Raw genomic sequence first — 25,274 nt, 5'->3', positions numbered from 1 at the left:
CTCTGATCTCATGGCCAAGGTTTTCTATGAGCCTTTAAGCTGACAGGACATTCCATTCTCCTGGGATGTTAGGAACCAGGACCTGTAAACACCAAGGCTCTTCAAGGAGGGAGCCACAGCCTCAAGCAGGAAGCTGCTGGTAGAATGGGAAAGGGGGAAATGACCAATTCTTCCATCCTTCAGGGAGGCGACTTGCAAAACACTCAGTGGAACAGTCCACCCTGGGATGTCCAGATTCCTCCACAGATCTCCCCCACTCCCACTATCTCCAAAATTACCTCTTGCTCCTTCTCCTTTCCAGACCACCTCAACTATCCCCTAAGTGATGGTGAAGGTAGTTTTGGGAAGAGATGCTCCCTGAATGGGAGACCAAAGCTATAATATCCTTTGCTTTATCCTTATCTCAGGACAACTTATACGTGAAAAAATGATCCAGGTGTCCAACATGATTGGAGTGTATATCCTGCTTGAGATTTCAGCCACCTAAGTTTTCCCCTTATTAGCTAATACAGGCCTATTACTGCCCACATCTGTACAACAGACTTGCTCTTCCCTTATCTCCCACACCCACTATCCCAGGTGTCCTGCTAGCACGCAAGCTTGAATGAAACGGGAGCAGGAATGTAAACATTAATCTTACGTGACCTGCACATAGGATTCTGAGCCCAGCCGAATGTATCGCTGCCATACTATCTGGGCAGCTTCCAATTATAAGTTCATTTGGGTTCATGTGGAAATACTCCTGGGGAAGTTACAGAGTAGAAAATTCCTTCATTCTCAGAAGATGAAACTGCTCTATGTTACGATACGCTGGGTGAATAGTCCCTTTTATAGAAGCAGCGGGAGGTGATCTGGAGTATGACACACTTAAAAAGTCAAGGCTGAGCAGGCACCCAAGAGGGGGACACGATCCATTTCCAGGTTACCTTGCACTGCACATTCAATGATGTTCAATAAGGTATACCCTACAGTAAAACCTGCTTCATAGTCAAGTCAAGTCAATCAACATTTATTATTCATTAATTGAGTACAGAGCCTTGTGCCAGATCCTGGGGGACACACAAAGGTTAAATAAAACACAGGCCCTCTCCTCATGGATGCGACACAGACACAAGTGACTACAAGACGAAAGAATACATAAATAGAAACAAAGTGCTATGCAAGGTCTTGGGGGGAGGGGCAGTGACATCCAAGTCTGGCTTTGAAGGACCTTCAAGAAGTCAGCGGGTGGAAGGGAGGAGAGCCTATGGTCCAGGCACAGAAAGCACCGTAAGCAAAAGCAGAGCAGCCCAAAAATGGAGGGTGTGTTTGTGGGACAACCACCAATCCAGTGGGGCTAGACCATGGAGGAGGTCAAGGGGAACAGGATGAGACAAACTTGGGTAGGTTGCTTGGCACTAGATTTGGAAAGACCTTAAATACCAGTCAAAAGGAGTTTGACAATTACTCTGCAGGCAATAGGGAACCGTCAATGATTTCTGAGTATGTCACATGATGAGGTCATGAGGAAGATACAAGTGGCAGTGGAGAGAGAAGGCAGGCCAGGGAAGAATACTTCTTAAGTGGCAACCGCATAATCCAAACAGGCGCTGAGGAAGGTAGCGGCCAGGTGAGCAGAGAGGAAAGGACGTGTGTGAGAGAGACCACAGAGGTAGAATCGAAAGGACTTGGGAACAGATCAGAAGAGAAGAGGTAAAAATAGCACCGAGGTTTGAAACCAGGAGGTGAGATGAAGGGTGGTGGCCCTGGCACACGCAAGGAGACATGAGATGTCCTGTAGCCAGCTGGTGCTCCAAGATGAATCAGGGCTGGAGTCCAAGGTCATCTGCTGGAAGAAGACACTCAAAGCCTTGGAACTGGCTACTCTCTGACACTCACTTGGTCCAGGCCATTGGGACCAGAGAGTAATACTTCAAATAGCCCTGGCCAGTAGCTATAAGGAAATAGCTTTTCTCTCTCTCTCTGTCACACACACACACACACACACACACACACACACACACACCCCTTCTTTGATAGGAGACTTATTATTCAGTAAGTAAGGCACCTTTCTCACTCCTTCCATCTCCCCATCATGCCCACAGACCCCCAGAGGTGTCTCCAATAATGACCCAGGACATCCCACCTCTGCTTGTTTACCCCTCCCCCCTTTAAAAATATCACTGTCCAGCACTGCATTGTTCTGCAACGGCCAGTCCGGTTTTCTTGTCACCCTGACGAGTCTCATTTCACGTGCTGGTCAGTGCCTCAGCTGACGTCCTGGTGACCTGAACCTGATGGCTGACAGTCTGGATCCTCTGGAGGACTCCTGGAGCGTGACCTCACTTCCGGCTGGAGTCCGGAGAGTCCAGTCTGAGTCTCCACTTAGAGAAGTTTCGTGCCATCTCTCTTCCTTGAGATAAAATGCTTCTGAAAAACAACGAAGCCATCCTTCGTCAGGACACAGCTGGAGCCAGCCGGCTGGCTTTCAGAAGCGCCGGCGAGCAGGGGGAGCAGCAGGGGCATGTGCTCTGATCCTTCCACTGCCCAGACCCATCATGCCCTCACTTCTCCTCCAGCTCCTGGCTTCTGCTGCTCTTCCTGAGAAGGCTTTTTCAGCCTTTGGTTTCCATAAAAGGACCAAATAAGACTTTCACCAGAGGAGAGAAATGAGCCAATGGACACAGAAAAGGAAGAGCTGAACACTGCGGGGAGACCATAGTGCTGTCAGGGAGAAGATTATGTAAGAGGGGGCTCATCAACCTCAAGACATCAAAGAGGAAAAGGACTGAAAAAAAAAGCCACTGGATTTGGTGATCAGGAGAAAACGGCTGGTTTCTGAGAAGGGTTTCGATAGAATGGTTGTAACAGAATGCAAGGCAGCCTTTTAAAACAAAGTACTGGTGAGACATGAATGTGTTTCTAAGCAGGCGGTATGGAGTCAGGGAAGGGTTATGGACTGAAAATGCCTAAGGGAGATGACCGTTGGTGTGAGACTTCAGGAACAGGTGAAAGGGGCTGAGACCAAATGTACAGGTAGAGGATTTAGTCTTAGCAAGCAGTGGTACTCATTCTTCTGAGACTCGAAGGAAGGAAAAGAGAGCAGGTGATGCCTCGCAGAATTTTGAAGGAGTAGAGCTGTAGGAACAAGTTCTGGTCAGATTGCCATAATTTTCTGAATGAGCAACTTTTATGTCATTATAGGGGTTGGAGAAGGAAAGTGGCAAGTGACTGACTTTTGAAGGCTGAGGTGAGAGCCATTGTGGGAAATCTGCCCCGGATTTGATCACTTTAGTATGAATTCTCCAAATTTCTGTGAGTGCTCTGTCAACCACACCTCATGTTCAATACCAAGGCCTTACCATTCAAAAGGCTTCATTCTGTTATGGATTCTCTGGTGTTGAATAAGTTGTGTGCTCAGACAGAAGGCCTTTCCACATTCAGTACATTCATAGGGCTTCTCTCCAGTATGCATCCTATGGTGTCTAGAAAGTTGTGTACTCTGGCGGAAGGTCTTTCCACATATGTTACATTCATAGGGTTTCTCTCCTGTATGAATTCTGTGATGCGAAGCAAGTCCTGTGATCCAACGGAAGGCCTTCCCACAAACATTACACTCATAAGGTTTCTCACCAGTATGAATACTCCGATGTTGAATAAGATGGGCACTCAGGCGGAAGGCCTTCCCACATTCACTACATTCATATGGTTTCTCCCCAGTATGAATTGTGTGATGGGAAGTAAGTTCTGTTCTCCAGCGGAAGGTCTTGCCACATTGATTGCATTCATAAGGTTTTTCTCCAGTATGAATTCTCTGATGATCAGTCAGTCCTGTGCTCCGTCTGAAGGCCTTCCCACATTCTTTACATTCATAAGGTTTCTCCCCTGTATGAATTCTCTGGTGTTGAATAAGTTCTTTGCTCTCACGGAAAGCTTTCCCACATTCATTACATTCATAAGGTTTTTCTCCAGTATGAATTCTCTGATGTTCATTAAGTCCAGTTCTCCGTCTGAAGGCCTTCCCACATTCATTACATTCATAAGGTTTCTCCCCAGTATGAATTCTCTGATGCTCATTAAGGCCAGTTCTCCGTCTGAAGGCCTTCCCACAGTCTTTACATTCATAAGGTTTTTCTCCTGTATGAATCCTCTGATGTCGAGTAAGTTCTTTGCTCTCTCTGAAGCCCTTCCCACATTCTTTGCATTCATAAGGTTTCTCTCCAGTGTGAATTCTCTGGTGTCGAATAAGTTCTTTGCTCTCACGGAAGGCCTTCCCACATTCATTGCATTCATACGGTTTCTCACCAGTGTGAATTCTGTGATGCACAATAAGTTGTGAGCTTTGTCGGAAGGCCTTCCCACATTCATTACATTTATAAGGTTTCTCTCCAGGACCAAGTCTGTGAGGGAAGTAATGGAAAGGCTGTGGTTAGTGGCTTTCAGGCATATACTGCATTCATAAGGTCTCTCTTCAGTATGCATCCAATTATACTGAAAAGGTCTGAATCCTAATGAAGGATTTCCCACCTTCACTGCACTTGAGAGCAGCTTCTACAGCACTGGTGACTCAAGAGCCTCTGAGTTTTTCTGCAGTCTGAATCCTTTTCATTCTAGCTCTAAATCTGTGAGCCTGTGTCTATCAGTGAACCCAAACTAGGTGTGTGAATAGCCCTGGAGCCCTTTCACTTAGGAAACCTTTTCTTCTATCGCTTTTCTTTACTGTGGAAGATTGCCTGGTCCCAGCCCAAAACTGTTGCTGTTTTCTTTGCTTTCATGGCCTCGCATGTTTTTGGGAGTTTCTTTTAGGGTGAGTTTTACTTACCGAGGATGTCTCACTACTTTCCTCGGCTGCTTCTCTAGCCTGGCATCACATTCTGAAGTTTCTCCCAAACTAGAAACACAGGGCCGATCCCATGTGAGTATTTCCTGGGATGACTGTTCCATAGAGAAGCCCAGCTTTGGAGATGACTCCTTGGTTTCAGGAGCCACCTCCCAATCTGAAAGAAATAACAAAATGTGAGTATCTCTGCCCTTCCTGCTGGGAGACAAGCAATTCCTGCTTACTCAGTCCTGCCTTCTCCATCTGCCATTAAGAAACAGCACTGTGAAACTTCTCAGGGTGGAACAAAACAATGGTAACATCTTCAGTTTGTACAATCCCTTTTTTGTAGGAGTAGGGAAAAGGATAGGATTTGTGATTTTGCTGGTTCAGAGAACCACCAGTGGAGAGAGGAAATTCCCTCCCCCCAACAGATCAATACAGTTCTAAGAGTTACCTGAGGTTAGGAGGGTTGCCCAAGTCAGTACAGTTTGTATGTGTTATAAGCAAGAGACTTTCTGACTCCTAAGTTCACTCTAGCATATCTACTACACCTATACTATATCTATATATATACTATACTACATATAGTATATATACTATATCTATACTAGTTATACATGGTTGATAAAAAGCGTTCACACTAATCCTCACACCAGCCTTGTAAGGTAGGTTGGTCAGTCATTCCTTTTACAAATGAGGAAACTGGGACTCAGAGTTATTTATTTAGTGACTTACCCAAGTTAAGAAATGTTAAGCTGGGTTATCTTTTGACTCACAGAAACAAAGAGGGAAAAGACCTCAATGGCCTTAGTCCAATTCATCAAAGGAATTTCCACTATAATACACCCAGGAAGTGCTTGCCAAGTTTCTCCTTGAAGACCACCAAGGAGGGAGGGCTACTTCTCAATAGGTCCACTTTTGGACAGCTCTAAGTTTTAAGAAGTTTTCCCTGTTATCTACCCTCTAAACTAGTCTCTTTGCAACTTAAACCCATGATTCCTGGTTCTGCCCTCTGAAGCCAAATGGAACATATCAAATCCCTTTTCCACACGACAGTCCTGCAAATACTTTGAGTCTACAATTTCTCTCCCAGTCTTCTCTTCTCTAGACTAACCATGCCCAATTCTTTCAACTACCTCCAAAGCCTGTGCTCCTCTCACCAAGTCACACTGCTTTTCCCCCTCTAAAGCCTGTGCTCCTCTCACCAAGTCACGCTGCTTCTCTACCAAAGTCAGTAAGTGCACCTTCTATCGTGTTGCATTTTTAGATACAGAGGTAGGCTAACGGGTGAAAGCTGGGAGGAGGCCACATTCAGAATGTGTATTCTGATGAGGAGCTCTGTGTCCCATGAGCACCATCCTAATTCCTGCCTATAAGCCTTTGCCTAAGTTGTTCCTTCTTCCTGGCTGGAATGCACTCTCTTCTTCACCCTTATAAAATACCTAGTGACCTTCAAGGCCCAGCTCAGGAACTGTACCTCCTATATAAGGCCTCTCCCAATTCCCCCAAGTTTATTTATTAGCACTTTTTTCCCTTCCGAAATTACTTCATATGGGTCATACTTATGTGCGTATGTATCTGCTATATCCTCCTAGAAGTAGAAAGGAAACTTCTTAGGGACAAGAACAGTCATTGGGGTGTGTGTGAGTGTGTGTGTGTGTGTTTTGTATACCCTGTACCTAGCAAAATGTCTGTACATAGGACACGCTTAATGTTTACTGAAATGAATCCAAAATTTATAGGAAATTGATACAAATCTATAAGACAAAGAACCACCTCCTCATGGTCTAGTGGTCAAAAAAACACAACCAGTTTTGTAAAAAAGAAATGCAAACTAACATTCAATGCTTCAAATAAGAAGAAATAAAAACTGAAACAATTCTAAAGTGTCACCTCAGACATTATTGCCTTATTCAAATGATTAAGGCATTAACAGCTGGAAAAAGTCAATGTTTCTTCAGTGGGAAACAACTGGAATTACAAGGAAAAAATTAGTAGTAACTTTGATTCAATGATCCCAAGGAGGTCAATGTCAGATATAAAAAGTTCTACGTGTAACAGCTACAATGCTCGATGACTTTGATCGAGTCATCTCTTCTTAGCGATGCAAGGATCCGAGACAATTCCAAAGGCCTCATGATGGAAAATGCTATCCAAATCCAGAAAAAGAACTATGGAGTCTGAATGCAGATCAAAGCAGACTATTTGCTGTCTCTCTTCTTTTTTTTTTTTTCATTTTTTTGTTTGTTTCTTCTTTCTCATGGTTCTCCCATTGGTTCTAATTCTTCTTTACAACATTAACTAATGTGAAAATAGGTTCAATATGAATGTATATGTACAGCCTATATCAAATTACATGCCATCTTGGGGTGGGGGAAGGGGGGAGATGGGGAGAAAATTTGAAACTCAATCTTATGGAAGCAAACGTTGAAAACTGAAAATAAATTAAAAAAAAAAGAATAATGTAAAAAAAAGTTATATGTGCCTGAAATATTCACAACAACACTTTAAAAAAAGAAGAAAAAGAAGCTGGAAGCAAAACAAGTGGAAAAGGAATGTGGTAACTATGAACTGTGATAAATAAGTATAATGGAAACAAGTAATAAAAGACAGTCAAAGGAACATAGGAAGATGCATATAGAGCAATGCCAAAGAAAGGAAATAAACACAACATTACAAAACGACAGAATTCCCAACCAATGCAATTGTCAGCGTTGCCTCCAAACGATGTACAATGAAACACACTTCTTCTTCCTAGACCACAAATATGGATTTAAGTGAGACTGTCAATAAGAGAAAGGTTTGCTGAATTACCAAATGCTAGCTATCATTAACTGCATTTCCGTGCATATGTATGTATATGCGTATGTATGTGTGCACACATGCAGTAGTATCAAACTTAAATAGAAACTGGATCCCTGCTCATTACCTGACTTAGAAAACCACAAATTAACATTATCTATGTTGTATTACAGTTTCATTTATTTTGTAAACATTTTCCAATTACATTTTAATCTAGTCCAGCCATACTCCAGACTTTTGCAGGTTGACACCTCTGCATGTTAGGCATGTATTTAGGGTGATTCACGGGAGGTTACTGGGCAGGAGAAAAGGATTCATCCACAATTGAGGTACAAAACACCAAATGCATCAAGGCACCATTTTTTAAACGGAGTACTGAACTGCCTAGAGTGGTGGTCTACAAAGTGGGAGCCAAGGACAGTGAGGTCAACCAAATGGGGAACAGGAAGACAGGTCAAATCCTGCTAATCTTGGACTTGCCTCCAATGCTGTTGTTGGCCCTTCATTTCTGAAGAGGACCAATGACATCACAGGGTGACGTCTCCACTTTCAAGTAAACTGGATTTAAGTGAGGCAAAGTTGCACAAAGTCATCAGCCTTACTCTCTCCTCCAGAGTCATCACAGTCCAGTGGCAGGACAGAGTCAAGACGACCGGTGATGGATTGAGACCAAGCTCTAAGCGCTCCAAAGCAGCTGCTTCAGTTGCCTTCAAGGCCATTGGAACATGTTGTTCTCATCTGCCCATTCTGCTGGGGGAAGTCTTCACGTGCTTGGGGCAGACATCCCCCTAAATCACCAATGGGTTAGAGGCCTGTCCGTTCCCCTCAAGCTGGTAAAGCCGTCTGCCAAGACCGTTGTGCAGGGGTGTGGCCACTGCACATGCTACACCTTGGAGTCACAAGTGAGAGCTGGATGACAGGTGAACACCAAAGGTGGATGAGCAGCCCTCACACCAGAGGTAATAGTCATCTAACACAACTGCAATAGCCCTTAATTCATTCCAGCTCAGGGGCTGTGACTTAACTTGAACCAGGCACCTGGAACAATGGGGCTGGCAAAGCGGACGTCCTCGCTTTTCTCTTTCTGTTTCTCCCCACCTTGTTCCTTTATGGTTTCCACAGGTGCCCCTCAACCAGAGGGCACTGAGGCACTGGCTGGTAAGTAAAACACCCCTAATCTCCCTTTTTTCCCCCAGCAGGAAAGAGTTAAGTAGAAGAGGATGAGTAGGCTTGGATAGGCTGTGATTGGGAATTGCAGACAGTCTTTCCCCCCACACCCACCCCTCTTTCAAACTTCCCTATGATGGGGTGCTTGTATTTGGGTGCTTGTGCTTGTACTTGGACCCCAATTTCTCCCTAGTCTCAGAAACACTGTCTCTGACAATCACTCCCCAGCCCAAGGATACTGTGCCTAGCAGTTATTCATGCATGGGCCCCAGCACGACCCTTATCTCTCTCACTGGTGCAGCTACACAAAGCCGGGTGAGGGAGTGCTGGGCTGCTCAGGCCCCAGCCCTCAGATCATGTCTCTGGAAGCCTCCCAATTCCTTAGTAAGTTTCTGTCTCATGAGAAAGCTTTCCCTTGCTGCAGAGCATTCTCTCATCAAGACAGAGGGAGGGGGGTGCCTTGCCCAGCCCAAGGAGTTTTGTCCTTGGCTGGCCCAAGGACTCTTCCTCCTGCCAGACTCCCAAGATCCATACCTCTGTCATCTCCCTCCTTGTCCGGTATACTCCCAGCACTTTCTCATCCACAGCTCCCAAAGACACCTGGACCTTTAGATTACCTCATCAGTGTCCCTGGCATTCCTTTCCCATGCCCTTTTCCATATAAAGCCTAGCTCCATCCTCAGTCTCTTGCAGTTTCCTTAAGAATCCTTGCCCGCTGAAAAGCGTAACAATAAATCTTTGCCACCTTGACTTAAAGAATGCTTGAGTCTGTGAATTCATTCCAGACGACCCTGTCCTGTACTTCAGTCTTTGAGGGGTCTCAACCACTCAGACCGCAACACCTACTTCCTTTGAAGGTACCTCTACCCTTCTAGGTTTCAGATTCTCAACTTCCTCAATAAAACTGTCCTCTTCAAGTTGCCAATGATCTCTGAATTGCCCAATCTGATGGCCAATCCTCATCCTTTGCTTCTTCCTGGAGACTCACTCTCTGGTCTTCGCATTGCTGAAAACAATACAAGTCTGTCACTACACAAACTTTATCTGTACACTTTAAAAACTTGGAGATGATTATTGAACCTGTTTAAGAATCTTCCAGATGAAGAGTTCCAGTGGGTTTTCAACCCATTGCTTAAAAAATGCGAACTTTCCAGTTAGTTTCCAACAACAACAGATTTGATTGCTATGAAAGAAGATGGAAAATAACTAGCCAAAAATCAAGTGAAATCTCTAACTGGCGGAGGGGGTTGAAAAATGTACGTTGAAATTCTGGGAGTGTGGCCAACAATGGATTTTCTGGGTCGACAGGATTCTGGGGAAATATCTTTTGTTTTTTTTAGTTTTGATAACCAATAAACTGTGCCTCTCATTCCAATAGTGTAAAAACAGTTAACGCTGGGGCAGCGAGGTGGCACAGTGGATGGAGCATTGGCCCTGGAGTCAGGAGGACCTGAGTTCAAATCCAGCCTCAGACCAAACACTTGACACTTACCAGCTGTGTGACCCTGGGCAAGTCACTTAACCCCAGCTGCCTTAAAAAAAAAATAGCTAACATTTATGTGGTGCTTACTACGTTCCAGATATCTCCATCCCAAATGTTCAAATGGATTATTTGTGCCCAGACCTGTGGCAGAACTTTCCGAGTTCATATTGAACTGATCAGCCACAGCAGAACACACTGTGCCTCGACCCCGACATCACACTACCATTGGTCCTACTCAGGTACAAAGGACAAACAACAACTTTGTTCCAGGCATTAAGCATTTATAATTATTATTTCATTTGATCCTCAGAAGAACCTGGGGTGTCATTATTATTCTCATTTTACAGATGAGGAAACCAAGGCAAATTGAGGTTAAGTGACTTGCCCGGGGTCACAGGGCTAAGAAGTGTCTGTGGCCAGATTTGAAGTCGGGTCTTCTTGAGTCCAGGCCCAGCATTCTGTGCACGAGGTGGCCATGCAGCCACCATACCACCGCACCCTAAGAACACTCAGGCTTCCTGTCTGCTGCATCACACAGCTGAGTCATTCTGAGACTGAAATCCACCAAACCCCCCTGAGCGTCTTCTGGCAAAGTATCTCACCACAACTCCTCCTCCCATCTTGACTTTTTTTTAACCCAGGTGCACATTTATCTCTAGTTCACCTTGTTAGATCTGACCCAATATAAACCACCTGCACCGGCTGGTTTCCACAACTCTTGTGTAGATCCATCTGGTCAGCCTCTACTTGAAAAGTTAAAAGGTTCATTTAGCTCAAGTGTAGACCTTCACATTCATTTCTGTAAATATTTCATCTTGATCAGGCAATTGATTCTTTCCTCGTGGGATCTTTTGTGTGTTCACTGTCTCTTATAAACATTAACTTTCCTTTCCAGCCTCTGTCATCTACAAATGTAACAAGCGTGCCATCCATACCTTCATCTTTATCACTGACAAAAATGCTGAGCTGAGGACGGCCTCCTGGGACCCCCCAAGCTGCCCTGACCCCTTGCTGGGATGACACCTCTTCAGGTTTGATCATTCAAGTTACAACCCATGGAATTATTATCACCCGGCTACAGTCTTTGCATCTGACCACAGGCATAGTGTCTAAGGCTTTTTCAAAGTCACCCTGTCAATTAAGGAAATCGGGCTAGTCTCCCACAAAATGTTCCTGATAGAGCACCAATCGGGGCTGCTCGCTCTAACTGCTCATTCACCCAGCCATTAACGATTCTTCTTGGGGGGGTCTAGGCCTATGATTTCATCGGTATCGTGTGTAGTGAGGAAATGCTCATGGCAACAGTCAACAACCTTTACCAAGCAGCTCCTATGTTTCAGGCACTGGGAATACAAAGAAAGGCGGAAACAGTCACCGCCCTCCAAAAGCCTACATTCGAACAGGGGAGACAACACGCAAACCACCATGCACATACAGGATCAAGACAGAGTACCTGGAAAGTGATTCCCACCAGCGATGCAAATCGACTCCTCCTCTGAAGGGAGAGTGGCATCGAAGCAGAGGAGTGACCTGCCTCAGACACAGAGCCCTTCCGGACTCCGAGGCTGGCTCTCTACCCTCTACCCCGCACTACTGCTTCGCCTTTAACGGGATGTTCTAGGAATCTGCCAGGGACTGAGAGCCATTGAGCTCACTGACTAAAGGCTGCAGACGTCCTTTTTCCAGTCTCACAGCGTCACAGTGGTTCTTCTCTAAGCTTTGTTAAAGATCACTGACTACCCTTTAGGAACCGAGACTGGCATTCCCTCGGGTCTGCTGATTTGAACATGTACGTAGAGGGCAGCCGCACGGCCTTTGGGGTTTCCTGCTGGGGCTCATTTTGGTTCTGATTTATCCAGTGCAAAAATCCTCCTCTTTGGGAGAGAACAAAGCAGAACAGGATCGGGGCATGTCGTCTTCTTGCTGGCACTCTGACCGATCCCTGCCATTGGGCAGCCACTCTGTCACTGAGGTTGTGGCCTGCCTGGGATTCTTTTCTTGCCCCAACCCCCACAGCCTAGGAAAAGAACCCTTTGGCTGACCTTAGCCATCATCTTCATCTTCATCACCTTCATCCTCCTCCTCCTCCTCCTCCTCCTCCCCACCCCCACATCATTCTGGACTTTTGAATAACTAACACTATTCTACAGAACCCACTCTTCTGCACATGCCACCAGGCTGCCCACTTCATCTGCTCATCACCCCTACAAGCCATCTCTCTGAAGGAAAACAACTGAATCCCAACTCTGTTATCACCACACACCTCATAATCAAACACCAGTCATCCCTGTCCAAAAGTAACTTCTAGAAGGGCCGTCATCACTACTCTCCACTAATCATCAATTATTTTGATCAACAACATCTTTTTAAATGCACACCAGACTAAATGAAACATGGTTACTACCACAAACCTGAAAATGTGGCCCCACCGGCTCAATTTTAACACATATTCCAGCTAAACACTGAAGAAATCATTTTATAAAGAAGGCCTCAAGGCCTCTCCCCCACACCCCAAGGCTCCTCTCTCCCCACCAATTCTGACCAAGTCTTTTTCTTTCTACTATAACAATAGCTAACCTTTACGTTAGGAGCAGCTAGTTGGTACAGTGCACAAAGCGCCAGGCCCGAAGTCAGGAAGACTCATCTTCCTGAGTTCAAATCTGGCCTCAGATACTTACTAGTGGTGTGAACCTGGGCAAGTCACTTATTAACTCCATTTACCTCAATTTCCTTATCTGTAAAATGAGGCAGAGAAGGAAATGGCAAACTACTCCAGTATCTTTGCCAAGAAAAGCCCAAACAAGATCACGAAGAGCTGGGCCTGACTGAAACAACTGTCCAACCACCACCACCTTTCTGCAGGCCTTTCAAGGTCTGCCGAGCACGTGGACGTACACCGTCCCTTTGATCTTTACAACTCAGCGACAGCATCCCAGGGCTGCTGCCTCACGTTACAGATGGCTCATGTCAATACTCCTTAAACCAGGTAAGTGCAGGCCATAGACTCAAACCCTCGCCTTCTTGCCTCCAAGTCCAAAGATATTTCCAACGTAGCCCGTTGCCTGATTTATCTCCCTATCAGGTAAGTTAAATCCCTTTCCAACTATGCTCCCAGCCTGACAACTCTGGTTACGGTTTCCATGTGGGGCTCATCTTATCCACTACATCTTGAAGTCTTTCTGACCCAGGGTCAACCTCAACGGTCACCCCACCCACCAAAGCCCAGTTAGAGTCAAATGTCCCCCAAAAGAGAATCAACTGACAAAGAATGACAAATTGACTGATAGCAAACATTTAACAAACGCTTGTTGCCTACCTGATCCCACCGCCCCCAAACTCCAAACAAATCAGAGACGGCAACAAGGTTCTGGCCGATCTTCCTGCTGGTTGCTCTCCCTACCAGAAGCCTTTCCCCAGAACCCTTTCATCCTCCATTTAGTTGTTCAAGTGATCTTCCTGAAGTATGGGTCTGACTACACCCCCACAGTACTCACTGGCTCCCTATTACTTTCAGTATCAAATATAAACTCCTCTGTTTGGCTTTTAAAGCTTTTAACAGCCTAGCTGCTAGCTACCCATTTCAGTTTTCTTCTATATACTTTACTCCCCTTTATCTACTCTGATACAGCAACACTGACTCATGGCTATTGCTTGCATCAGACACTCTATTTCCCGACACCAGGCCTTTGCACTGGCTGTCCCCCACGCCTGGAATGCTTTCCCTCCTCTTCTCGACTCCCCAGAAGGGGGTCGTTCCCAGTTTCCCCACCTGCTAGGACCCTTCCCTCTAAGGTTCCCTTCCACATACTCTGCATGTCCCCCCATTAGAATGCAAACTCCTGTACTGTGCCTTTTCTTTCTATCCCAGTACTTAGCACAGTCCCTGACACACAGCTGGAACTTCCTAAATCCTTTCTGCCTGACTGAATGCCTGAATGCTGACCTCCTAACGCACGTGGGAACCTCATCTAGCGCTCCCTTCAATTTTTAAAAACACAAATATTCAATCAATGTATTTATTAAGCACCTACGATATGCCAAACTCTGCAGTGGATTCCAGGGGTAGAAGTCGTCTCTGTTCTCGTGGAGCTTACACGGCAGGGGGAGGAAAGGGAAGAGGAACGGCAGAGGCTCCACTTCTTACCTGACAGCCAACGACCATTCGAGCGCCGACCACACCTTGCCGGGCATCAGAGATACAAACACAAAAGTGGAACGGTCCCTGCCCTCAAGACGCTTCTATTCTTTGGGGAAAGCCAAAACACCAACTGTCTACGTAGAGATAAATAAATACGAGGTGATATTTTCAGGGAGTGGCAGAGGGCCCGTCCAGGGAAGCTTTATGAAGAAGGTGGTGTGTGAGGGAGTCCTGAAGGAGACGTCACCGAGGAGCGAGATCATTCCGGGGGTGAGGGGCAGGGATCATAACGGCTGAAGCGGGCAGGAAACGAACTCCAAGCCTCATTTGGCTAAACGACAGATGGCAGGAAGGGCAGGGACAGGGAAGTGCCTGGAGAGGTGAACTACCTGAGGCTGGAAAAGCAGATGGGAAGGACCTGAAATGCCCTGTGAAGGAGAGCGTAGGAGAGCGACGACTCCTTTGGCGTATATGTTGGACTACGCGGCCAACTGCGAAATCCCACAATGCTGAAGAAAGACCAGCGGAGAGATCCCTGGTAACTCTGGGGGGGAGAGTTTGAGTTGAGAGAACGGGTCAGAAGCCAGGCTGCAGAGAGCTAAGGAGTCGAGGCAACAAATCTAGACCACTTACTCTGGGAGGCCGGCATGAGAAGAGCACGCAATAAAATACACAGGATTACCGAGGACACCGACGATAACGACGCAGTCACCAGAACCCGGGTGAAGCAGTCACCCACACGTGGGGCTCCATCTGCTGTCTCTGCACCTTTGGAGCAACCTCCCCCCGTGGAAAAGCTGCAGACTCACACGTGAAGGGCAGGGAGGCCATTTCAGGAAAGAGACTCCCATTCACGTCACGGGTGGATGAGCCCTGGCTGTCAGGACCCTAGGGGTGAGTCTGTCTTTATCAATGGTCCTGCCAGATAAGCAAGGGCAGCATCCTCTGGGGAAAGAGCTGGGGAGAAAAGGGCACATGAGAGAGGCTACCTAGCCAGGCCTGAGCCCCCAAGACTCGCGGCTCAGAAGTCCTGCTGAGGTGTAGACCACAGCGAGATCGGTGACTGTTTCTAGGATTCAATTTAATAAAAACAGTGTCAGAACCTCCCAGGCACCCTCGTGTCTTAGAGACTTGCCCAAGGTCACGCCCCTGGATGGTTCGGAGGAAGGTCTCGAACCCGGGTTTCCTGGCTTGGAAGCCAACTCTCTCTACCCAGTCATCCTACTGTTCCTCACAGCTCAAGAAATTATCCAACAATTACCTAACACGGACAAGGGTCCGTATTCAACAGAAGCAAAAGAAGAACAGGAATGGCCACACACGCCCGCCCAGGTCAATGGGGATGAAGCCCTTCACAAACGAGGGCAGGGCAGAGGGCCCGGGGAGGGCTCAGAGCACGATGGTCCGAGAAACGAGCCCGCAAAGACAACGAGCAGGGCACACGGGCCAGAAACCCAAACGGCCTCATGCGCGTGTCCACGTGTTGGAAAGGAAACACAGAGATCAAGGAACAGATGGGAGGGAGTTGGGCTCCCACAGGGCGGAGGTCAGTAAGGAGGAAGAATAGGAAATGAACCAGCCCACGAAGGCCCTCCAGTGCCAGGACGATGCCAATGCAACGTGAACGACGTGTCCTTTCCCCCTTGTTCCAGACTCTTAGAGCTGAAGGGACCCCGGGCGTCAGCTTGTCCAGGGAGCCAACCGCCATTCAACGTGGCAGGGCCGGCCATCGGCCCCAAAGACTCTCTGGAAGGGATTCCCCAAGAGAAGAAGGAAGGAGAGGGAGAGGAGCAAGAAGAAGAAAGAAGGGTCCAGGAAAAGGAAAACAAGAGGACGAGGAAGGGGACGGAACGGGAAGGAAGAAGCCAAAGTAGAAAGTAATCACAAGGAGGCGGGAGAATTCAAGTTATGGAGTACCTGCTCCGGGCCCAGTCAGTGCCAGGGGTACAAAGATAAAAATGAAATCACTCCTGCCCTCGAGGAGTTTACACTTGGGGCGGCGCCGAGGAGACACGATGTGTACACCATTAAGCCAATACAAAATATTTAGAAAGTACACAGAAGGTAAACTGGGGAGACGGGAGATCAGAAAAGGCCTCCTGTAGAAGGCAACACCTGACCTAAGTCCTGGCACGGGGGAAGAACGGCCAGGCCCAAAGCCAAGGCGATCAGAAATCTCGGAGCAGCGAGTTGTCCGGTTTGGCTCGAAGGAAAAGGGGAAGGGGCGGACAGTGAGCCTGGCCTGAGCTGAAGCCAGGCTAACCACAGGAGCTGGCATTTAGCCCTAGAGGCCACAGGCGTCAGTGAAGCTCCTTAAGCAGGGACGCTACCTGAGGCAGCTGTGTGAAGGACAGACGAGAGAGGGGAGAGGCAGGGAGACCAGCGGAGACTCATGCTGCCAGCCACAGTGGGGAGGCGAAGGGTCTTGTTAAAGAACAGTCAAGAGGCAAGGGTCACGAGGTCAATCCTCGTCAGACGGGAAGGAGAGCCACGACAGAGCAACGTCACACGCACCCTCGGGCCGACACCCCCAAAAACACGCTAGAGAGGCCGAGGATGAACACTGAAAGAAGGCCAACTGATTGAGCCAAAAAGAGCTCGCTGGCACCCTGAGAGAGCGCAGGCCCAGCCAAGTGAGAAGCAGGAAAGCCGGCTTCCAGGATTTGGGAAGTGAGTGCGAGGGAGAGTGGAAGCAACGCCTGCGGCACTCGCGTGCGGATGTCACAGAGCGTGAAGGGATGGCGGAGCCAGAGGAATGGGGGCAAGCTGAGGGCAGCCCAGGAGGAAGGAAGCAGGGCCGAGAAGAGCCTGAAGATTAGGGAGAGGAGAGCCCGACGGCCCACACAGCTAGATTTGGCAGACCGCTTGGGGGAGCTGGGCTGAACTGCTGTTTGTTCTTTTTTATTCTTTGTTGAGAGGAGCTCTGGGAAGGGAGAGGGATGGAAAAACAGAAGAAGGCAATGAAATGCTGGCTAGCACGTCTTTGTTTTATGGGATGGCTGTCTGGAAGGAGGAGAGGGGAATCCGATGGCAAACTGAGATGAGGTGAGAACAAAAGAAATCAATCAAATGTCTCTGAACAATTCAGGAGAGAGGAGGACGGAAGGAGGCGTGAGCTCTGGGGGAAGGGACAGGACTGAATTGAGGGTCTAGGCCTGACATTGGTCAAAGATAGAAGGGAAAGCCCCAAACACAGCAGGACAGCCATAGCAATGTGTCACTGGGACCCCAGGAACTAGGAAGGGGCTGAACAAATGGTACTGTGTGTATCTACAACCACCCCCCCCACACACGGAGACACATATGCACATGCATGCACACTTAGACACACAGAAACACGCATGCACACAGAGACACATATGCACATGCATGCACACTCAGACACACAGACACACACGTGCACACACAGACACGCATGCACACACATGCACACTCAGATACAGACTACAGACACACACATGCACACACATGCACACATAGACATGCACGCACAGACACACACATGCACACAGACACGTACACACACGCACAGTGACTGTAAGCATGACAGTGAAGAAGGCAATACAAAGCCAGATGCCGTGGAATTCCCGTGTGCCTCCCCTCCTTCCCTTCCTGGGCGGGGGAGGGCCTTTGGGTATGGAGCGGTACATAAGCCATCAAACAGGCAGCCCTGCCCTGGGCCCGGCCCTGGCCCTGTGGCCCCAGCAGCCCCAGCAGCCCCAGCAGCGGCCAGGACTGAACTGCTTTTTTCCTTTGTTACAATCCCAGGGGAGAGGCTGGGAGGGAGGCAGGCAGGGAGTGCATCCGAAAGCTATCAGTATAGAGAACGAGGGAAAGGGAGGAAGAAGGAAGAGGAGGATCAAGGGGACGGCTGGAGGGAGTGGAGAGCAAAGTAAAAGGGCTCTTCCTCTTCTAGGCCCCGGAACCTCGTGGGCAGCAGGCTGGCGAAGCAGCCTACGGACAGACTCCACCCATAATTTGTCACCTCCATTCACAACTGAAAGAAATGTTCCATCTCAGCTACAGATTGTTTTCCCCCCATCCAGGTTCACAGACCCCTGAAGGGGGAGGGGGTCCACAAACTCTTGGGAGTTGTGGCTATGAGGTTAAGAACCCCTGGACTAGAGAACAGGAGGAAGGGGGTGCCAGAGGCAGGAAGGGAGCAGAAGGAAAAAGGCCAGATGTCTACGAGGGCAAGAGGGAGGGGGAGAAGAAGGCGGCCAGAAGCGAGGGGCATCAGAGGGAGGGGAGAAGAAGGGGGCCATGGGAAAAGAGGGGAGATGTTTTAGTGACGAAAACCAAGGGCCAGTGCATAGGCAAGGAAGGGGCCAAGGAGGGAGAAGTGGAAAGGAGATCTAGGAATCCAAGATACACAGGAAATCCAACAAAGATGGAGGCCCCACAGCCATTCTCCAGTGAGGAAAAGGTCAAAGGACGAAAACAGCCGCCCAGCTATTAACAAGCAGAGGAAAGACTGCTCCAGAGCGCATAAAAAAGAGACGTGCAAATCCAACCAGTCAGAGGTGTTGCCTTCTGAACAGCCAGAAAACTGGGGAGGACAAAGCCAGCAAGACGGGGGAAAGCTGGGAATGAGTTCAGGCCTTCAGACCCAGGGCCCCCCATGTTGGGCGCGTTCCCCAAGGAGGTCAAAGCCAGACAAGCCCCACCCTGAACCAAACATTTACAGGAGTCAGGGAGTCCCCACATGTTTGTCGGGCGCCTACTAGGTACCAGGCACTGTGCTGAGAGAGGCTGTCCTTGCTCTCAAGCTGCTCAGTCTAATAGGGGAGACAGAAACAAGCTATAGACAGGATGAATGGGAGACACACAGACACAGACACACGCACATGCATGCACACACAGAGACACAGATACCCAGGCGCAGAGACACACACACAGAGACACACAGAGATACTGAACTGGTGAAAGCACCAGAAATAAGGGTGATCAGGAAAGGTTTGCTAGAAAAGAGGAGATTTTAGCTGGAACTGAAAGAAGCTAAAGATTAGGCAGAGATGAGAAAAGATATGACGCAGCCAGAGACAACACCAAGAGTGAAGAGATGGGAATGTTGTGTGTGAGGAACAGCCAGGAGCCCAGGGTCGCGGGACTGCAGAGCACGTGGAGGGAAGTAGCTGAGGCAGAGGAGAGAAAAGAGCATAGCTGAGAGATTTTACACTCTCAGGTAGAAAAAAACTGGAAATAAAATGGGTGCCTACTGACTTGGGGGAGGGGATGCACTACACAGGTCGTGATCCCTGAATGCACTGAAATATTATTGTGCAGCAAGAGACAAAGTCTATGAGGGATTCAAGGCAACAAGAGGGCTTGAATGAATGGCGGGGAGGGGAAGGAAGAGAATGAAAACGACCCACACCATGACGCCAAGAACGTCAACAGAAGCTGGACTTGAGAAGACCCAAAGCTCTGCAAAGCGTTTTTGATCAGGAAGACCCAAATTCAAATCCTGCTTCAGACCTTGGGAAAGTCATACAACACTCTCAGCCTCAGTTCTGTCATCTGCAACATGGGGCTCACAGCAGCACCTACTTCCAGTGTGGCTGTGAAGGTCAAACGAGACAATATGTGTAAGAGGTTCTGCCAACTGTAAAGCACTCTTTAAATTCTATTACTGAGTAGTAGTTCAAATCCGGCCTCAGACACTTGACACTTACTAGCTGTGTGACCCTGGGCAAGCCCCTTAACCTTAATTGCCTAGCATAAATAAACGATAAATTCTATTATTATTATTACTACTACGACTATAGATGAAGAAAATGAGTCTGAGAGAAGTTAGGTCACTAGGATTTGAACCCAGGTCTGAGAAGAGAGGACGCAATGCAGCAGGTGGGGGCCTAGAGGAATGGAGTGTTCCATCAGCTGTCCCACAAGAGGTGCCTGTGTGGCTGGTTTGCTAAAGAGCTTTTGTTACAAGGAAAGGGGGGAGGCCTCCATCTGATAACAGATACAAAAAACCAGGAGAAAGGTCCTTTAAAAAAAAAGAAGAAAGGGTCTACGGGGGTGGTGGAGCCCTACTGCCCTGGGAGAAACGAGGAGGAGAGGGTGTCAGGGAGGCCGGGGCTGACCAGGGAGAGCAGTCCATGCAGCGGACAGGGAGCAGAACCAGAACCCTGTGCACTCTGCCATCAAGGGGAGAAAAGCCAACTCCCTGGGCCCTCCTGCTGGGCAGGGGACGAATGGCCTGAGGGCACCCAAGCGAGGGAGCTGTTAGACCGGACTGCATATGTGTGACAAGGCATAGGTTCTTCTTTTCTGTTTTCTTCAATAAGGTGGGAGTGGGAGAAAGAGAAAATAGATTTCTGTTAATTAAGAAAAATCCACTTTAAAACCAGAGAAGGGGGAGAGGCCGCTGCAGACGCCTGCCCGTGGGGTCACGGCATCGTTCACCTTGATTGTTTTATTTTCTTGGGAGGGTTTCCTTGGAGGAGCACGGGGGCATCTGAACATGTTTGCAACGTCAAAACCAAACTCGGCAATGGAACTTCCAAAAAGAGACCCCAAGCCCACCTGCCCACGAGCCTGAGCAAGGGCTGGGGACAGGACTACACGTGTCACTACCAATGAACTGAATCAATCCCTCCCATGTCTTCAAAAATAAAATAAAAAGCACTATGATGGGCAGAAGTCATGCTTTCAGAGAGGGGAGGGGAGGCTGGATGGAGGAGAAAGAGGAAAGGGGCCCAGGAGAGGGAGACTGTAAGTTTTGGAGAAGGGATAGAGAAACAAGACCAGAGGAAGAAGAGGAGGGGGCCGGGGAGGCCGTCGTGCAGAGAGGTCTGCCAGAAGTGGCCGTGGGGTGGGGGGGGGGGAGGAGGAGGAGGATCAGAAGAAGAGGTTTTCAGTTTTAGAGAGCGGGAGGGCAAAGGAAAAAAGGCCGGGGCCCAACGTGAGGACGGGGCAAGGGGGCCAGGGGAGAAGATCTTCAAGCTCCGTAAGTCATCGACACAAATCCATAACCCAAGAGCCATTCCCCAGTGGATAAGAGGTGAAAGGAACTAAAGAAACAGCGGCCCAAAGAGGGACGGCAATCTATTCACACCCCCAGGAAAGATAAGAGAAATGCCACGCAAACAGCTCACAGCTAGTGAGCTGGCAAAGACAGAACCAGCATGGGGGAGCCGAGGAGCTGGGGAAAGGCACACCGAGAACGGACTGGTCCCAGGCTCCCGTGTTCCCCAACTGGACCAGTCAGCCCAAGCCTCCTTGGGGGAAAGCGCTGGAAATAAAGCAGGTGCCCATCAAGTGGGGGGGGGGAAGAAATCGGGGGGCCTGAATGCAATGGCATCTCACTGCCGCAGGAAGCCAAGGCGAGGAGGCCCCGCTGGCACGGCCTGGCCAGGACAGCTACATCCAGAGGGCCTGCAAGAACGGCGAGGAGGGGGCCGCTGAAATGCAGCCGGGGTGCAGAGAAGCCCGGGGACGACGCGTGGCCCCGGGGACCCTGGGGAGCAGGGCTGTGCGAGGCCGCACACGCCAGCGCGGGGCCTGCCTACACTGGCTGCTTTGGCTTCACGGCCTTTTCCTTTGTTACAAGAGAAAGCTCCCAGTGGGGGAGGAGGAAGGATGTATCCGGAGACTGCGACAAAAGGCATCAACACAGTCAGAAAACAAAAAGGAGAAGAGGGGACAGAGAAGGAGGGGGCAGAGAGCCGGGCTGGACGCCCCAGGAAGGAGCGGGCAGTCTGGGGGGGCTACAGACTGGGGCAGAAGCGGGGAGGAGGCAGGAGACCACGGTGAAGGAGGCGCTGCGGCAGCCTTGGGCACCGGCGATCGCGCCCGACGCCCTCTTGTCTCCAGGGGCTGGGGACGCCCCTCTTTCCTGGCGCTCCTCCTGCCCCTCTGACCGCTCCTCCTGCAGATCACGGCCTCCCTCTGGAGGGGCCTCTTCTCTTCTCCCTCCACGCTGGGGATCGAGTCACCGGCTCCCTGGGGATGGATGACTCCCAAATCTCCCGTCTCCAGCCGCCTTTCGCCTCAAACTCTGCCCGTCCGGTGACCTCCCTCCTGCCTTCCCGGTGACTGCGGGGAAGGAAGGGGGGGCCCGTCCAGTCCCAACCCCTATGCCCCCTCCCCCTCCCCCACATCCAAGCTGCTGTCAAGGCCTGCCGATTTCACCCCTGCAACATCTCTCAAGTTCGAAGGCACCCCTCTCTTCTCTGATGCTGCCACCCACCCAGTGTAGACGGTCTACACCTGGACTGCTGCCACAGCGGCTGGGGGTCTCTCCCTGAGCCGGCCCACCCAGGTCCGGCCACGTCCCCCTCCTCAAAGTGCGGGGCTCCCCGCCACACCTGGCATTCCAAGCCCCTCACTCGGCCCCTGGCGCTCTCCAGTCCAGGGCCGTGGCTCTGCTGGCTGCTGCACAACGGGGAGCACTTATGCAGCGCTTACCGTGTGCCAGGCGCCGCGCCAAGCACTTTTTGCCCTTCTCCTCTCGTTCCACCCTTATGACAGGCCTGGGAGGTGGGCGCTGGTAGGACTCCCATTTCACAGACAAGGAAACTGAGGCAAGCATGCCTGAGGCGGGATTTGAACCCGGACCTCCCTGACTCCGAGCCCCTCCATCTCTGGCGGTGCCCCCTCCTCCACGAAGCCCTCCTGGACCCCTCCTCACTGCAGGGCCTTCTCTCCAGTCATTCCACTTGGCCTGACTACGTCCTGGGGCTGTCGGCCTGTGGGGCCACCCCCCACCACCCGTCGTTAGACTGGGAGCTCCCCGAGGGCAGGGCCCAGCGGTGCACAGCAGGCGCTTAATCCGTGTTTCCTGACTGAACTTGAGAAAGGGGACCGTGACAGTGGGGGATGGAGGAGGGGGAGGAGGAGGAGGAGGGGGAGGAGGAGGGGGAGGGGGTGGAGGCGGCGGAGGAGGGGGAAGGAAGAGCAGCGGCGCTCCTGATTGGCTCTCAGTCCTTGCCCCTCCCATCCCGACCAATAGGCGCATCCGCTCCCGGGGGGGCGTGGCCCTCGGCCGGGCTCGGAGAGGACCTGCGCATGCGCGTCCCTCAAGGCCGCACCCCTCCCCCTCCCCAGAGGACCAACGACCCTCGGAAAGCTCCGAAACCAGGCGCTACCCGGGCCAGCCGGCCTCAGCCTTCCACTCACCCCGGCCCTGGACGCGGGGCTTGGGCACTGGCAGTGGCTGAGTACGTGGCGGAGCCGAGCAGGCCGCGAGCATCCGAAGTCGGCAGGGGTCCGGACCGGTCTGATGGCGGAGTAGCGAGGAAGAAAGGAGGAAGCGGAAGTCGCTTGGGTGCCGCCTGTCTCCTACATGGCCCCGCCTCTCTTCGCCTCTTGGCCAATCCCGTGAAGACTCTTCTCCCCAGGCTTCACTGGGGCCCCTCCTGCCGCTGTTGCTATGGCAAAAGTCATCCTGGGCCGGCAAAGCATTCTGGGAAATGTAGTGCGGCGGCGCTGGCCCGGCGACGTCCAAGCCCCAAGCCCAGGCTGGCGTCGCCTCTGCTCCTGCAGACCCCTGGCTCCCGGCGGTCCGGCCTTGTGCCGCTGCTTCCGCAACCCCTGGAGCGGGTGGAGGAGAGACGGGGGGACTGTGGGCCCCAGCCTCCCCGCAGCCTCCCCTTCTCCCAGGCTCACTCAGTGTGGGGCCGCCTCCCCCGGGAAGCCCGCCGGGATTGCGCAGTCACAGACTTCTCGTGAAAAGCTGGCTAGCATTTCCGTAGCACCTTCAGGGTCTCCCAGGCTCGAGGTCGGGGGTCCCCTTTGGGCCTCACCACCCCCTTGGCAGGGGGCACCCTTAGCCCATTTTACGGCCGTCCAGCCCCGGACAGTGCCTGGCCCCAGCTGGGGGCCCATGAGGGTGGGGGCGGGCGCCGGGCGGGACTGACCCGGCGCTCCCTCCCGGGTCCGGGAGCTCTCCGAGGTGCTGATTCCCGGCCCTCCCCGCCCCGGTTCCCTTCCGGCCTTGGGCTGCCAGGGGATCCAGTGGTTCCCTAAGGCTTGATCCCCGTCCCGAACATGTCCCCCCGGGCACACCCTCGTTGTTCCCTGCCACCCCTAGGGGTCTGCGCTTGGACAGCACGTGGCGGGGAGGGGGTGGGTTAATATGGAAAGTGTTCCCTGTGAGTCCTGAAAGTCAGCTTCAAAAAACAGGAGGGAGAGGCAGGCCTAGGTTCAGCTGCATCTGAAAAAGAGCTGGGGGTCCTAGTGGACTGAGTACAAGTCAGCAGTGCGATGTGGCAGCCCCAAGAAAACTCCCAGGCATAGGGAGGTGAGAGGAAGCCCGTGGAACTTGTCCTCATCAGCCCCCCCCCCCCCCCCCCCCCCCCGAAGCCTGGTGTCCGCTTCTGGGTGCCACCACTGAAGAAGGGCATCGGCGAGCTGGAGAGTGGCCGGAGGGCAGCAGTAAGGTTGCTGAAGGGCCTCGAGGTCACGCTACTGGGGAATCACTGAAAGAGCTGGGAATGTTTGGTCTGGAAGGAGGCTTGGCGGCTGTCTTCAGGTAGGACTGGAAAAGGGCATTAGACTTGTTTTGCTGGCCCAGAGAGTGGCCCTGGGAAAATGGATCAAAGCAACAGTGATTCAGGTTTCCTGTAAACCAAAACCCCAAAAGTGGAAAGGCTCCTGCCCGGGTGCTTCGGGCCCCCTTGTTGGGGGAAAGAAGTGGGGATCTCTGAGCTAAGGCTGGATGGCCACGTGTCATTCACACTGCAGAAGGGCCAGATGCCGGCTCAGCTCTGGTTTGGGACTCTTATCAAAAACCCTTCTCTAATACCGAGAGTTCCCATTACTTATAATGTTGCGAGAAGCTCTGGAAGGTTTCCTGATGAAATCAGGGGTGAACTGAGGAGGAGGCCTCTGTCTCCACTGTTACTTGACATGGTTCTAGAAATGCTATCTATGGCAAC

At 50.6% G+C, this 25,274-nt stretch overlaps 1 protein-coding gene across 2 annotated transcripts; it reads right to left on the bottom strand.

Annotated features, from left to right (window-relative positions):
• Window positions 1–993: 993 nt before the first annotated feature.
• LOC114030782 (zinc finger protein 501-like) lies at window positions 994–23,648 on the bottom strand. Of its 2 annotated transcripts, XM_027845682.1 has the most exons (4): window positions 23,515–23,648; window positions 4,802–4,976; window positions 3,342–4,379; window positions 994–2,409 (listed from the first exon to the last, which is right to left on the bottom strand). In XM_027845682.1, coding segments are annotated over exons 1-4 (1,287 nt in total). In that variant the 5' UTR covers window positions 23,588–23,648; the 3' UTR covers window positions 994–2,408. The 2 variants fall into 2 exon arrangements, with proteins under 2 accessions (XP_027701483.1, XP_027701482.1); XM_027845681.1 differs by having other exon boundaries at window positions 994–4,379.
• Between the last annotated feature and the right edge of the window lie 1,626 nt (window positions 23,649–25,274).

Source organism: Vombatus ursinus, unplaced genomic scaffold (assembly GCF_900497805.2).
Source record: "Vombatus ursinus unplaced genomic scaffold, bare-nosed wombat genome assembly UNPS02015012.1, whole genome shotgun sequence".
Classification (NCBI taxonomy): domain Eukaryota; kingdom Metazoa; phylum Chordata; class Mammalia; order Diprotodontia; family Vombatidae; genus Vombatus; species Vombatus ursinus.
The sequence above is the reverse complement of the archived record's forward strand: the minus strand, read 5'-3'. Positions and strand labels throughout refer to the sequence as shown.